This window comes from Lepisma saccharinum, chromosome 23 (genome assembly GCF_977018435.1).
Source record: "Lepisma saccharinum chromosome 23, izLepSacc3.1, whole genome shotgun sequence".
Classification (NCBI taxonomy): domain Eukaryota; kingdom Metazoa; phylum Arthropoda; class Insecta; order Zygentoma; family Lepismatidae; genus Lepisma; species Lepisma saccharinum.
In genome coordinates, this window is record NC_139251.1 from 22,955,856 (window position 1) to 22,971,220 (window position 15,365).

At 37.5% G+C, this 15,365-nt stretch overlaps 1 protein-coding gene across 5 annotated transcripts in view; it reads left to right on the forward strand.

Annotated features, from left to right (window-relative positions):
• The window catches only part of alpha-Spec (alpha spectrin), a 93,624-nt gene that overhangs the window by 64,441 nt on the left and 13,818 nt on the right, over nucleotides 1-15,365 (forward strand). For all 5 annotated transcript variants that reach the window (XM_083109966.1, XM_083109968.1, XM_083109969.1 and 2 more), the window contains 8 exons: nucleotides 837-1,032; nucleotides 2,235-2,421; nucleotides 3,219-3,349; nucleotides 4,415-4,619; nucleotides 8,300-8,504; nucleotides 10,214-10,334; nucleotides 10,502-10,721; nucleotides 11,471-11,620. In XM_083109966.1, coding sequence (XP_082966092.1) covers nucleotides 837-1,032; nucleotides 2,235-2,421; nucleotides 3,219-3,349; nucleotides 4,415-4,619; nucleotides 8,300-8,504; nucleotides 10,214-10,334; nucleotides 10,502-10,721; nucleotides 11,471-11,620 — 1,415 coding nt within the window. The remainder of the gene's footprint in view (nucleotides 1-836; nucleotides 1,033-2,234; nucleotides 2,422-3,218; nucleotides 3,350-4,414; nucleotides 4,620-8,299; nucleotides 8,505-10,213; nucleotides 10,335-10,501; nucleotides 10,722-11,470; nucleotides 11,621-15,365) is intronic.

The following is a 15,365-nucleotide window of genomic DNA, read 5'->3' on the forward strand; positions in this document are numbered from 1 at the left end:
AACTGCATTATAGTAGTGGAACAAGAATTCCGGCCTTTGATGGGCACACTGCTTTTTTTCTTCAGAAAAAGCAGACAAAAGAAGCACCATTTTACCGCATTTTTTTGGAACACCAAGACATGCAAGAGTCCTTACGGTGCAACATATGTGTTAACAACAATATAAAAGAAGAAAATCGCAATTCCAGCAAATAATGGCAACATTATGACGTAATAACTACGAACATGTCAAAGTATCTCGATTGAGATACCTGGTAAACAGCTTAACCACATTTAAAATCCTATAACATAAATTCAGTGCTGAAGGTTAAGTAAGGGTTGAAATTCTTTGTGGATTTCTTTTCATGATTTTTTTTTCATTCATCCTTATTGTGATTTGCCGAAAGAGACCAAAAAGTGTAATACATGTATGAGAAAAATACAACAAAATACAAACAGGAATTGAGTGGGCAGCTTGGTGGTAGTGCATTAGCACTACCCAAGGACCCAGGTTCAATTTTTAACAGCTTTTTAAAAAGTTAATATTAGATCATATTTCCTTTCTGTCCTGATGATGGAGCTGACCTCCACAACAGTTGTTAACATAACGCATTATAATGCCAGGAGTCTCGGGCATGGGTGTCCTTTGTGAGTGTCCCTTCATCAATGCCATCATAACATTACTAGTCTTCATTGTGATTAGCCAAAGTGGCAGAAAAGTGAATCATCAATGTTCTGATGATGGACTTGTATATTGAATCATATACTCTCAGAAATTCCAACACATTTTTGACTCGTATCACCAGTTTACCTGAATAGAAATAATACAATATATTTTTATCTATTTTTCCAATTCAGATATGAATGCACAAGCAGATTCTTTGATCGAGAGCGGCCAGTTCGACACAGCCAGCATCCAGGAGAAGCGCCAGTCCATCAACGAGAGATATGAACGCATCAGGAATCTGGCTGCACATCGCCAGGCACGCCTCAATGAGGCCAACACTTTGCACCAGTTCTTCAGAGACATCGCTGATGAAGAGTCATGGATCAAGTAAGAAATATTAAATATTTAAGCTCTGACTTGTAATGTATCACCATATAGATATGACCTTATTTTTGACACACACTTGTCCATTGAGCTGATATTGAACTTTGAACCTATAATGAATTTTAAAATTGTTCAGAATTATTATAAATGTAGGATACAAGTATTGCAGCATTCATATCTATCTACCATAGGTTTGCTTTAAAATATATTAGGGGTGGAACAGATTAATAGTACTTTATCGGTATCAAGCGATACTGGCGTATTGGTTTATTGGTAAAATAAATGATAATTTAATTATAAATTTTACTGATCTGATTTAAAAAAGTAAAAAAAGTAAAGTTCTCCCCTATGCATAGCACCACGCCATGAAGGTGTATAGGGGGTGTGGGGGTAATGCCCCACACTTTCTTGATCCGGTCGTGAGTGGGGTGATGTGATCAGCATCATGCCCCTGACCGCCTTTACCCCCCAGGGTTTCCCCCAGATACCCATGTTATTCGATGCTGGGTGGGCGCCGGGGCCACTTCCATCGTTAGAAAAGTTCCCGGATTTGAACCGGCCGGGGATCGAACCCAGGACCTTTAGCATGGTAGTCATACGCGTTACCGACTGAGCCACCGCGGCCACTGATCTAATATATCTATAAATATCTTACACTTTAGTTCAATATCTGGCAATTTTGTCATAATTTTTATAGATATAAATATAGAATCTCCATGCCCTAATTTTCTTTAGTAATTCTCTAAATATGCATCTTCTTTTGCATTGCTGTCATCTGCTAACACACATTCATTAAGGAGATAAATTAACCATTCAGACTCTTCAAGAACTATTTGAAATTTTATGTCCGATTGGTGGAATATCATTTATCTGAATCTGTAAATTTTGTATTGGTACTTTATTGGTATTGGTCAAAATTTCACATCAGCTCATCCCTAAAATATATCAACTTATGATTGAAACAATCAGCATATTAAAACAACAGGTACACAAATGTGCAGAATTAACAAAAATTCTACCTTTTTATATACTACAGATATTTGAACTCCTGCAATTTGCATTGTAGAATAACCATTTCCAGATAAGTGTGTGTTATCAGAGGAGTCCTAGTTTAAGGTAATTTTCAAAAGTGTTACTTCAAACATTTTATTTTGCAGTTACCAGGTAGGTACAGAGTTCACTTTCTTTCTGCCTATCCATTACAGAGAGAAGAAGCTGCTTGTTGGGTCCGATGACTATGGCAGGGACTTGACTGGTGTTCAGAACCTGAAGAAGAAGCACAAGCGTCTGGAAGCAGAGCTAGCTTCTCACGAACCTGCGATCCAGGCTGTTCAGGAAGCTGGAGAGAAGCTCATGGATGTTTCCAATCTTGGAGTACCAGAGATTGAACAGGTCAGTACTGATATTATTTTAGGATTGACTTTTTTTTTTTTTTTAAGAATCCTGTACAAATTCAGTGTCGCAATTTTAGTTCACAGTGCTAATGCAGTACCCTAACTGGGAGTAGAGAAACAAGTTTTCACATTTAGAAATAGATGACACCAGTGTTCAGACGTCTCGTAGTGCCGTATGTCTAGGAATATGCATTGTCTTACAAACTAAATTCATCTTAATTTTTTATTCGACTGGCAAGTGGGTTCCTGACAGGTCCAGCTCCTTCTATTTGTAGATTCTTCTTCGGTATACTCAGTATTCCTTTCTTCCCAACAAATCATCCAAAAGTTGTGTTCGCTGCCTTTTCCCTCCCACTGTACTTCTTTGAATGTTAGTGTCAATAGTTCTACATTAGCATGCAATGTTAATTGGACATTATCTACAGACCTTTAATTTTCTGCAAACCTGGTGTGCTAACAAACTACTCCACATTGCTACTACTACTTGGTATTCCTTCCTTGTCTCTCAAAACAAAACATGTCATTTTTCTAAGTGCCTGACTGTGAGTTTGGTTTTCTTGGGCAAGGCTTCTGGTATTGATGTATGGAATGTTATTTTTTGATACATTTCGCCATGTGTTCCTGGTACTGTTTCTAATGCAATTTCAAGCAATTTATGGACCCGTTTCAATAACCGAAACCTTGCACACTATACATAAACTTCCTCTTAAATTCCAGGTCTGTTGTAGAATATAAGTTTTTCTCTTCCAAGCTTGATTTTGCAGTGTAAATAAAATCTGATTTGAATGATTTCAGCGCTTGAAACTACTGAACCAGGCGTGGGCTGAGCTGAAACAGCTGGCTGCCAGCAGAGGACAGAAGTTAGACGAGTCCCTCACTTACCAACAGTTCCTGGCCAAGGTTGAAGAGGAAGAAGCCTGGATCAGGTAATTGCAATAAGCACATGCACATGTCAAAGCAACAGCAATACTGGGTTGTACGTATAGAATGAAAAGGTAGCATTTTTAGCTGCATATCATACAATGTGGAATTCCAACTGAGGTGGAAAAGCCAGGGAAATCAACCTAGGCATGAAAAGCTCATGAGAAAGTCAGTAAAGTCAGTGAATTTTGTAAAAATGTTCAATGGAAATCAGTCCCCACCCCTACCAGCATTGGAGACTGAAAAAACATTTATTTTATTTCCTCCAAAAATGCTATTTTGTTTCTCGTCATCATTGTTGCATAAACTTGATTCTTTTTTTTAACATGCAAAGCTGAACACAACACTTCTGTATTACAACATTAACTCAATCTAAGTGGTAATAATTACCTTTTTATAGTCTGGGAACTATATAAATAGGCAATATATGTTTGTTGATGAGCCAGTAGAGAATCAGAAAGCAAGATTACAGAGTCTGCACCTTATTATATGCATGTTTGGTCGAGAATGTAATGTACCTTAAATATGAAGATTTTGAATAGAGGAATAGTTGGACTGCAAAAGTGTCGCATGGCATATTTGCAGATCCTGTGAAAAGGCAAATGCAGGAAAAGTATTGACAAATATTGACAAATATATTACAACTGATACGTCAACATAGGTATTGGCTCAGTTCTAGTTCAGCCATTGTTGTATTGTAATCAAAAACAACTTCTAAATAGTTTCCCGTGACCGATAATGAAATTTTTACTGATACCGATAAAGTAGAAATGGAAAATGTACTAATACTACAACTTACATTCTTCTGATATGATATTATCACATTCCATGATGATGAATCTTCTTAATGTAGGTAATCAGAGCACCACCATGGATTGAGATGTACTGAGTATGTAATTTTTTAAATCCCGGGCACGTGAATTAACTTCAAATCCATAAAAGAAAAAACATGGCAGAATCATGCCCTAAGTTTTAGGATATTTACCGTTTTACTTATAGATCATTATGCACTTCTTGACTTGCCTGAGACCAGTAGATTACTAAATATTTCATTGTGAATACTTTTCCAGTGAGAAACAGCAGCTGCTCTCTGTGGAGGACTATGGAGACACCATGGCAGCTGTGCAAGGCCTCCTGAAGAAGCACGATGCCTTTGAGACTGACTTTGCTGCCCACCGAGATAGGTGCACAGACATCTGCCAGGCAGGTGCTAAGCTCATGGAGGATGGAAATCATCATTCAGAGAGCATCTCGCAGCGTTGCCAACAGCTGCAGGTACGCAAAGATATTGTCTTGCAGTTTTTAGTATTTCCGTGCCTCTTTAAAGTGGTACAAACCGATAAATCTTTGACTATGCATACAGTGCTCAAAGTGGGGAAACCATGAGGGGTGCTATCTTCCCAGCACAGAAAACTTTCATAAAGCATTGATGCATTGCCCCAGCTAGGAATTTGCACTTGAAAATTTACTCCTTTACACATCGATGTCAAAAGGGATCACAGTATATTAAACTCCAGGAGTTCCAGGTTCTAATCCTGGCCTGGGCATGGGTGTTCTTTGGGAGTGTACCTTCATAAATTTTATCATCACTCATATTATCATCACAATTAGCCAAAAGTGGAAGAAAAGCAACATTAAATAACCTAATTCAATCAAATCAACATGCTAAACTATTGATATACTGATTTTAGCATAAACACAAAGAATAGGTGCTAAGCACTATAAAATCTTATCAGTATGTGTAATTTGGTGAGAATTTTGACTTGAAAAACTATTCTTCTGTTCTTCATAAAGGAACGGAATATTTATTTATCCTAAATAAATATCTGCATCTGGCGACATTCAGGGTGGAGCACTGCAGTGCATACCATGAACTAGCTACCCTCATGAATGAGACTAGACCATGACAAAGAAAGATTGTACACTCCTGTTAACGTAAAGTGGCATACTTCAACCTTATAAAATGTGCCACTTTACGTTAACAGGAGTGTACATAAATTGTCTGCCAAGATAACAGATGTTTTGAGGTTTTTGTTTTTGCATTACTACATGTTTACCTAATACAGTCAACTCTCGATTCAACGACCTTTCACAGTTCCCGGGAAAAGGGTCGTTATTTCGAAGGGGTCGTTATTGGAATTTGCACCAATTTTCAGCTTAAAGGGAGCTCAAACGGACACAAAGATGCCTAGGAGATGGTAACACCATTTATCCTGGTAGTTGTACAACCTGTTATGCACAGGATGCGTGTTGTGAGAAGGAAAATAGAACATGAAAAAGTTTTCACAAAAGAGAATTTAAAATAATGTTACTTTGTTTCAATTGTGCACAGTCGTTGCTTTTCCAGGAAATTCTTACAATTCTAGTTAATGAGAAACCCGTTTCCACTGAGACCTATGGAAAGGAAAACAATCTCTCGCTTATTGCAAGCGAAACCCGAAGAATCTTGACACCAGTCAGACTGGTGCCAGCAAAAGTCGGGAGATAATCGGGCAGAATGAATGTTGGATTTTATGCGGGTTTACTGGAGCATTGTCTGTTACAAGATTAACTGGTAAGATTAGATCTCTCGGGAGAAACAACACAACCTCTCTAGGTACCAGACAAAAAAAATAAAGGCAGGGCTGTAATTTTCATTCTGGTTCGGCTGTGTAAAATACATCGTAAAAAAAAAGTAACTTTTCTTTGCTTCAACCAACTTCATTCACCCTCCTTCCCCATTCGAGGGAGCAGTCCAAACTCCTTCCTTGACTTGCATTGTAATCCAGCGTGAAAAAGGAAATGCGCAACTTGCGATCTATTTTCACCCAAAGCGTATTGTAGGACAGGTCATTAAACAACGTGGCAGTTGATAATCATTCGGGTTTGGAATTGAATTTCACTTTAAACTATATTTAGTCCCGATTAGCCCATCAGCATAAAATGAACTGAAAACAAGCTTTATGAAACTGCGCATTTTCACATATCAAAATGGTAGATCGTTATTTACTCTCAAGTAATTGACGATTTAATGTTGGATTTAGGAGTATTCTCGATGTCAAACACCCACTCCTCCAAACATTTTCCCCTTGAATAATGTCTTTTTAATCAGTCTCAGCTCCTACATTGAACACACTTTTTTTTCCTCCACATGAATGGTTCTGAAGAAAGGTAAATTAAATTTACAGTTGTGGTTATCAGAAGGCGCAGAACATGAAGTTATGCTGGAAGTTCGAGCAACAGGTGGTGGAAGAGAAAAGTCCCAGCATTTTAAAGATAACGCAACTGTGGAAGAGGGATTAACAGCAGTGTAAAGAAGAGAGAAATGACCCTTGCTTTACGTTTTACCGTTTTACCAGGCAACAGACAATAATACGGGCAATATTTCCTATGCAGACAACAGCATTAAAAAAAATATATAATAAAATAAATTTAAAAAAACAACTGAATTCTGCAATTATCAACACTGCCGTGCACACCAGTGGCGGAGAATGAGCTGGGGAAAGGGGGGGTCCCTTTTTGTTTTACTTGTTCTATGGTTTTTGTTCGTTTTCAAGAATATATCCAGAACTGGTTGCCCCATTTTAGACGTCAAAGGAAAGGAAGAGGGATGGGTCCTTTTCCACCCTCGCCTGGAATCAGCCCGCATCAGCAAGAAAATCGTGGCTGAAACAATCTGCATCACACCCCCCCCCCCCTTACGTTTCCTGACAGGAAAGAGGGAGAAGTCAGTAAGCCAACGGAACACTTTTTTAGCAGATATTACGACATCGACACAATTAGGAAAACATATGAAGTGGGAAACGGGAGTTATGATGCACGTAAGATCGAAGTAAACTTTTGTGGAAACCTGGATGTCAATGCATTAAGCGGGTTGACGATCTTTAGTTCACCTATGTGGTTTTGATTATCTCGTAACAGTTTCGCTTTTTTATGAAGTGTTGCAGGGAACAAATAACACATTTTGAATGAAAGCGGTTACCGGAAGTTGTCGGCTACAAGGCCGAGAGTTGCTCACTCACGGGAACCTGCGGAACTGACAGACTTCCAGGCGCCACACATCTGTATTTTCGAACATTCCTGCGATCTTATCTCTCAAGGTGGTGTATTTATCGATGAAAGAGCTTGACCTGCCATACACATTGGCAAAGACTGCAAGTCCAGCAGTCATTTCGGGCTGCTCCCACCCTTCCCCGCGAGTTTTCAACAGCTCTTAGGACAAGGAAACAAGTCAAGTCGATTTAAAATAACATCCAAGCACATTCGATCTTCTCTTCTCGCGTATCCAAGAGAAAGCGTGGCTAAACAAGCCTGGCGCGTTGGGTAGCGGCCGTCGGGTGCGGGGTAACATTGGTGCGCTTGAGGGAGGGGAGGGCAGAGGTCAAGTGCTATTGGATATCACTCAAGCATGGTGTGGTGGTCCCTATTTTTAGTTCAGACCCAATTGTGAGCGGTAGAGCGCTTGTGAAGGAAATGAGTGGGGAAAAAAACATCGCATTTTTCGGCCGATTTCCTTCAATTTTTCAACTTTTTTTTTTCAATTTTTTCTATCTTTTTCTAAATTTTTCACGGTTCCCGGGAAAAGGGTCGTTACTTCGAGAGGATCATTATACCCGGGGTCGTAGAATCGAGAGTTGACTGTACCTAAATTACTTCTTTATAATTAACTACTAGTTTTCATTTGGTAGTTGATGACAGAATCATGTGCATTCTGATTTTCATATTTGGATATTATAGTAAAATATCAGCTTCTACAAGATCAATATTGTTATTTTTTTCTTATAAGAAGTGATACATTTCCCGTACAATTGTGATCTTCATTCAGTACTACATACTGAATGATAAATAATTGAAATCTGAGTGTCAACATAATTTCCATACAAAAGTCATTGATTTGCAATTAGCATTCAAGTAATATAAATAATTAGTGTGTGAAATGGTGCAGTGCAACAGATAAACCAAGCTCTCTTCCACAGAACAAGCTAGACCACCTGGCTGCATTGGCTGCTCGTCGCAAGGCAAAGTTGATGGACAACTCAGCATACCTTCAGTTCATGTGGAAGGCAGATGTTGTTGAGTCGTGGATTGCCGATAAGGAGACCCATGTTCGATCAGAGGAATTCGGAAGGGATCTGTCTACTGTGCAGACGCTTCTTACCAAGCAAGAGACATTTGATGCTGGTAAGTTCTTAGTTGCTTCAAATGTGACAGGATGCAATGTGTAGAAAAGTACTTGTATTAAAGTCGGGCTGAAACCACAAAGTATGAAACTAATGACGTTTTGGGGATGTAGCATCCCATTATCAGAATGGGAGAACTCAAAGAGGAAGTGAAAGCATATATTACAAAGGCTCAGCTGGAACTGTATGTTTCACTTCATGGTTGTTGGTTACCGAAGGGCACAAGTGCTTGTGGTTTCCCAGATCCAGCTAAACATATGTGTGTGCATGTTGGTGCTCTCACATGTGTTTACCTCTACTCGTTTCCCCTATTTTATCCTGATATGATAACCTGTCCTGTGAGGTTTTTTGTTTTATTGTAATGGTTTGTTGTTTTCATTTTTATTTCAGTACGAGTAAGGGTATGGAAGATTTTAATGTTTTTCAGTCCTTAAACAAGATAAAATCTTGTGTTACTATTGTCTAGACATGTACCTTGTAAGTTTGAGGGTTATTTTTTAAGTAAGGTCTGATTTGCAATAAAAACGAAGTAAATGTTTTTTAAAAAAACGCATTTATTTTCTGAATTTACATACACTTCTCTATTTGCTACATAATTTCCTTGCCGGTTTAAACATTTATCGTAACGAATATATATATGTGTTTTTGGATACCCTCCTCATAGAACTCTGCCACCTGTGAGATAGCCAGTTACTCACTGTTGTTTTCACTTCTTCATCAGTGTCTAAATGCTTGCCGCCCAGGAAGGTCTTCAGATGGCAGAAGAGGTGGTAGTTGCTTGCTGCTAGGTCTGGACTGTATGCATATGATCGAATACCTCCCAGCCAAAAGATTTGATCAGATCATCATCATTTATTGCACGTAGCAACTACCACCTCTTCTGCCATCTGAAGACCTTCCTGGGCGGCAAGCATTTAGACACTGATGAAGAAGTGAAAACGACAGTGAGTAACTGGCTATCTCATAGGCGGCAGAGTTCTATGAGGAGGGTATCCAAAAACTCGTAGTTCGTTACGATAAATGTTTAAACTGGCAAGGAAATTATGTAGCAAATAGAGAAGTGTATGTAAATTCAGAAATGTGTTTTTTTTAAAAAAAAAAAAAACATTTACTTACTTAATTTTTATTGCAAAACTGACCTTACTTAAAAAATAACCCTCGTATTGCCAAAGTTTCGAACTTGCCTGTGTTTAAATTTGCTTCAACAACTGATAAAATTATGTTCATTATTGAATAGGGTTACAGTTCAGCTATATGATAACTTGTTGCACACATATACTAATCGAGAATGAGCATACACTCATACACTTTAATTTAAAACCTCTGCACTCAGAGTTGATTCCAAAGCAATCCTGTTAATCACCATGCTATCATAGTGGTTCTTCTATCAGAGAGGCTCTTCAGTAATATATATGTGTTTATTTTATTGATTATAAATATATTCATATATCGCAAATTAATACTCATATTTTTCATTAGGAAATGAGGAAAGAACAACAGTTAAGCAGGGTATTAGTTGATCTATTTTCTTATACAATATATTGTGAACTCTTCTTTATAGTCGCTTGTCTAATATATAGATGTGTGCAGTCGTCTACATTAGTGAATTTTTACTTCAGTCATTGTGTATGAATTTGTCAGTGGAAAAAATATTTTCCTCTTGCACTTCCAAATAGTGTACAACTGAATATAAATAATTTTGTTCCGTAGGTCTCCATGCTTTTGAACATGAAGGAATCCAGAACATCACAACCCTGAAGGATCAGTTGGTGAATGCCAATCATGACCAGACTCCAGCTATTTTGAAACGCCATGGAGATGTTATTGCAAGGTAACCTGTTGTGATTTATTATAAGTGGTTCGTAATTTAATTGAAATCCAATTTCTGTTTTGGAAGATTCAGTTTCGAGACTTGCAAATTTAGTGCTTCTATCATGACTTGAAATTGACAGTGGTGTTTTTTGTAGGTTTGTTTAACTGATGTTGATTTTCTCATAGATGGCAGAAGTTGCTTGCTGACTCAGATTCACGAAAGCAACGCCTCCTGAGAATGCAAGAGCAGTTCAGACAGATTGAGGAACTCTATCTGACCTTCGCCAAGAAAGCATCTGCTTTCAATTCCTGGTTTGAGAATGCCGAGGAAGACTTGACCGACCCTGTTCGATGCAATTCCATTGAGGAGATAAGGGCCTTGCGAGAAGCACATGCACAATTTCAGGTAATGTTGTCACTCATATTAAAAATCCACATCCTTTTAAAACTTCCTGATTGTTGGCTTAAAGTATAGTTCTAGTACAAAACAACATTCGCTTTAAAACTGTGCACACACATCACACTAAATTTTTAGTGTTTAGATTTGATATACGTGTCCAAGCATGTTAAGTTGTCGAATTTCGATCTTGCCAATGGAGTTTCCAGGTCCAAGTCCCAACCTGGACGTGGGTGTTCTTTGTAAGTGCCACTTCATCATTTTTTTCTAATTGTTACTCATTTTCATCATCGTAATTAGCCAAAAGTGTCAGAAAAGTGACACTAAATAACAAAAATACAAATTTAGATTTGATCCACTAAAAATCAATTATACACTTAGATCAACTTATTTGCACACTTAACAAAAGTATATTTTCAGAATCGTTTGATATAACAGAAACTCCTGCTTCAACACATTGAGATAAACAAGTTTTGAAGAAAAGTCAGATTACGATGTTGATGGATGTGATGGGACATGTAGTTAGTTTAATATTGTACATATTTCACAGAAGAACTGCATTTTCAAACTATTGTTTGTTGTTTTTGAAGTTTTTCATTATTTCTTATTAATTTAATACCTTTGGCAAATGTTTTGTTTTTAGTAATACTTTTTTTAAAAAAGAAGTTATTATTTGATTTGTAGTGAAAGCTGCCCTAGAAGAATTTTTGTCGTGAAATATGGCTAGATTCATTATATGAGTTTTTATATTGTTTCAGGCTTCGCTGTCCACTGCCCAAGCAGACTTTGAAGTCCTTGCTGCTCTTGATCAGCAAATCAAGAGCTTCAACGTAGGACCCAACCCTTACACTTGGTTCACCATGGAAGCCCTTGAGGACACCTGGAGAAACCTGCAGAAGATCATCAAGGTAGGAGACTTGTCAAAATTTATTGTTAAATGTGTCTTTTGTCAAGTAAAAATGAAATTTATTGCAGTGTGTTTTCCTCCATTCCTTTTTCAATAGATTTCGTAGCCTCGTTTTTGAAGTTAAGTTGTAAGTGTGGTAATTTACAACTGGACAAGAAACTATTAGAATGAATACAGTGAAACCCCAATTTTACATTCCCAGATTTTACATCTTCCTGCATTATACATTCAATGTTGATGGTCCCAACATAGCAAAATGTTATAAAATTTTCCGTCATTTTAAGTTTTTCCAGCTTAGTCCCCTGAAAAACGTAGTTGAGAATGCACTGTACTAATAACATTAAATTGTGCTTGAACTGCATGCATGCAATTATGTATCTAAAAAGTAGGGGTGGGACAGAATAATCGGTACTCTTATTGGTATTGGCCAAAGGAGACATCGATTTATCAGTAAAATTACCATTACACACTGCAATAAATTACCATTAATTTTACAGATCCAATATATCTCTGAATATCTTATAGTTAGAGGCATGCAAATTTCGTTTTTAATGAAAACACGAAATTTGAAATAACATGCTGTAATGTTCATTTTCATGTTTCTTGAAGGTCTGGTGCATTTTTCTACCCTGTTTTGTCACGAAATAATGCGAAATGAACTGCAAAATGCGAAATTGACTCTTAAACACGAAATTTACCGTTTATATACTGACGTTACACTTTCTGAAGTCTTAAGTATCCTGTGAGTTATGCAATTCACGGAAAATTGATTAATTCTGCTGTAAATATTTGAGAAGCAAAAATGGAGCCCTTTACACAGGAATAAACTTAATACTCTGGTAACTACATAAATGTGCTATTAGAAGGAATAAGTTTATTTTGTGTAATAAGTGCAGTTTTTAAATCAAATTTAGGATTCACAATTTTAAAACCAAAATGTCATCTTACATAGCACTTTTGATGTGATTATTCACCGCTATAACACCGAAATTTAATTTTATTTACTGCTTTTGAACCCGAAATAGACTATTTTTGTACCGAAGTTTTGCTTTTTTATTTACCAAAAATATGTGCCTCTACTTATAGTTATAGTTTTTCTTGTATGTACGCATTGCTTGCATTGCAGAATTATTTCTCTTGTAGTTTACGTTATACAAGCAAGCTTAAGAACACAGTTTTTCGTTGTGATGTTTCAGTTTGACTAAAAATAAATGTCTGATGAAAACGTCACAACGAAAAACTGTGATCTTATTCTTGTAATAACCGTAAACTACAAGAGAAATAATCTTATAGTTGTACAATATTCTGCCATTATGTTGTATGTACTATTATAATTAATTTACAGTATTTCAAGTATAAGGTAAAATGTAGGTCTACATTCAACAAATAACTTACCTAATCTAACTAGGAAAGTATATATTTTAATCTTCCAAACCCAAAGCAGAATCTGAGTCCTCATACAACAAATTTTCATCTGTATCATCCAGTGCATTACTACAGGAAAACCTTGTTAATACGATATTGGTTAATACGAAGTACCCTTTAATCCGAAGTTCTTCCCATTCCCCAGCCAATAAGATAGGATTTATAATGTATTTCAGTACGGATAAATCGAAATACGGATAATTTTTAATACGAAGTTGTTTACAAGACCCTTCCGCAAAACTGGTTTCGCTTAATTCGAAGTAGACACCTGCGTAAGTCGACAAGAGAAGATCGAATGTGGAGAGAGCTTGGATGTTATTTTAACTTGACCTTGACATGTTTCCTTGTCCTAAGAGCTGCTGACAACTCGAGGGAAACAGCCCGAAATGCCCGCTGGACATTGACATTCTTTGTCAATGTGCATGGGAGGTCAAGCTCTTTCCCCGTTTTCCGTTGCTAATTGTTTCGGCCACGATTTTCTTGCTCGTGTGCGCACACGGGCTCCTTTCCTTTGCCGTCTAAAAAAAAGCAAACAGTTCTGAATACCTTCTTTAAAACGAACAAAAACCGCATGATAAGTAAAAGAAAAGTGAACCCCTTCCTTCTCCTACAACAGGTCATTATCGGCCACTGGTGTGCATGGTAATGTGATAAATTGCAGAATTCAGGTCCCTCTTTCTTGTTTGAATGCAGCTGTCTGGATAGGAAATATTGCCCATATTATTGTCTGTTGCATGGTAAAAGGTAATGCAAGGATCATTTTTTTTTCACACTGCTGATAAAAGTTCGGTCTTCAACAACAACTGCCTTCTTTAAAATGCCGATGTCCCTTCTGCCACCTGCTGCTCTAACTTCCAGCCGGTCTCATTGTGTTTACGCTGCAGCTGGCGCCAGTGTTTAGTCTAGCATCTGGAAAGCTCTCCCTTGCCGATAACTGCAATGACTCATCCAGTGCCAAGGAATAAGCTTCATTGTTTTGAATCTCACAAAGCCATTTACTCCCTGCTTTTCTTCAGAACCTCAGAACCATTAGCGTGCTGCTGTTAAAAAAAAAAAAAATGCAATGCTCAATGTAGGAATACGAGAGTATTCATTTTAAGCTGATGAGCTAAGCAGGACTAAATATACAGTTTAAAGTGGGATCCAAACCAGAGTGATTATCGAGTGCGGCACTGTTTCATGTGTCCTAGGATACACATTCGGTGCAAACAGATCGCAAGTTGTGTGTTTACTTTTTCAGAGTGGATTACAATGCAAGTTGAGGAAGAGTTTGAACTGATCCCTGTAAAGGGGGAGGGGGGGGGGCCAATATGAAGTTAAGAGAATCTTCTCTTACCAGTTAATCCTGTAACTGACAATGTTCTAGTGAACGCACATAAAATCCAATATTCATTCTGTCCGATTATCTCCCGTCTCTTGCTCACGCCAGTGTGACTACTGTCAAGATTCTTCGGAGTTTCACTTCTTGCAATAAACGAGATTGTTTTCCTTTCCGTAGGTCTCCGTGGAAACGGGTTTCTTATGAACTAAAATTGTAAGAATTTCGTGGAAGAGCAACGACTTTGCACAATTAAAAGAAAATACCGTTTTTTATAAGACTTTTTGCCACGACATGCATCCCATGCATAACCGGTTGTATAACTAGGCAGGATAAATGGTGTTAACCGTCTCCTTGGAATCTTTGCATCCGCGTTGAGCTCCGTGTTCTCATTTTGTGTAACATTTTTTACACTTTCTTTAAAACGTACAATATTATTATATAGTACATATAAAGCTTATTTTCTGAGCTACCACCAAGTATAAAACATCCTTTGTGGGGGTAATTTATACTCTACTTTATTTACACCTCAAAACAGGCGCCATCTTGAAAAGTTTGGATAACTCGAAGTCATTTAATACGAAGTTGACATTTTTTGGTCCCTTGAACTTCGTATTAACGAGGTTTTCCTGTAATGCCACACTTCTAAAATGATTTCACCACTCTTAGTTTTCACAGCATCCCTTGAAGTTTTGACCCATTTACAAATTGAGTTTGTGTATTTAAAAACAGAGTATCTTTGTATGACACGCACCCTGTTTTTGCCACCTATTTTTGAATGAAAAAAGGGCATGTTTTACACCGGTAAATATGGTACTTTCCATTCCGTACTTTTTAAAAAACTAAATATCTAAATATGCAGCTCCTTTTGCATTAGTCACTGGTAACATACATTTTTTTTTAAGGAGGCCAACGAACCATTCAGGTTCTTCAAGGACCATTTGCAATTTTATATCTGATCACTTATCAGTATCAGTAAATTTTATACCTGACCCTAGTACAA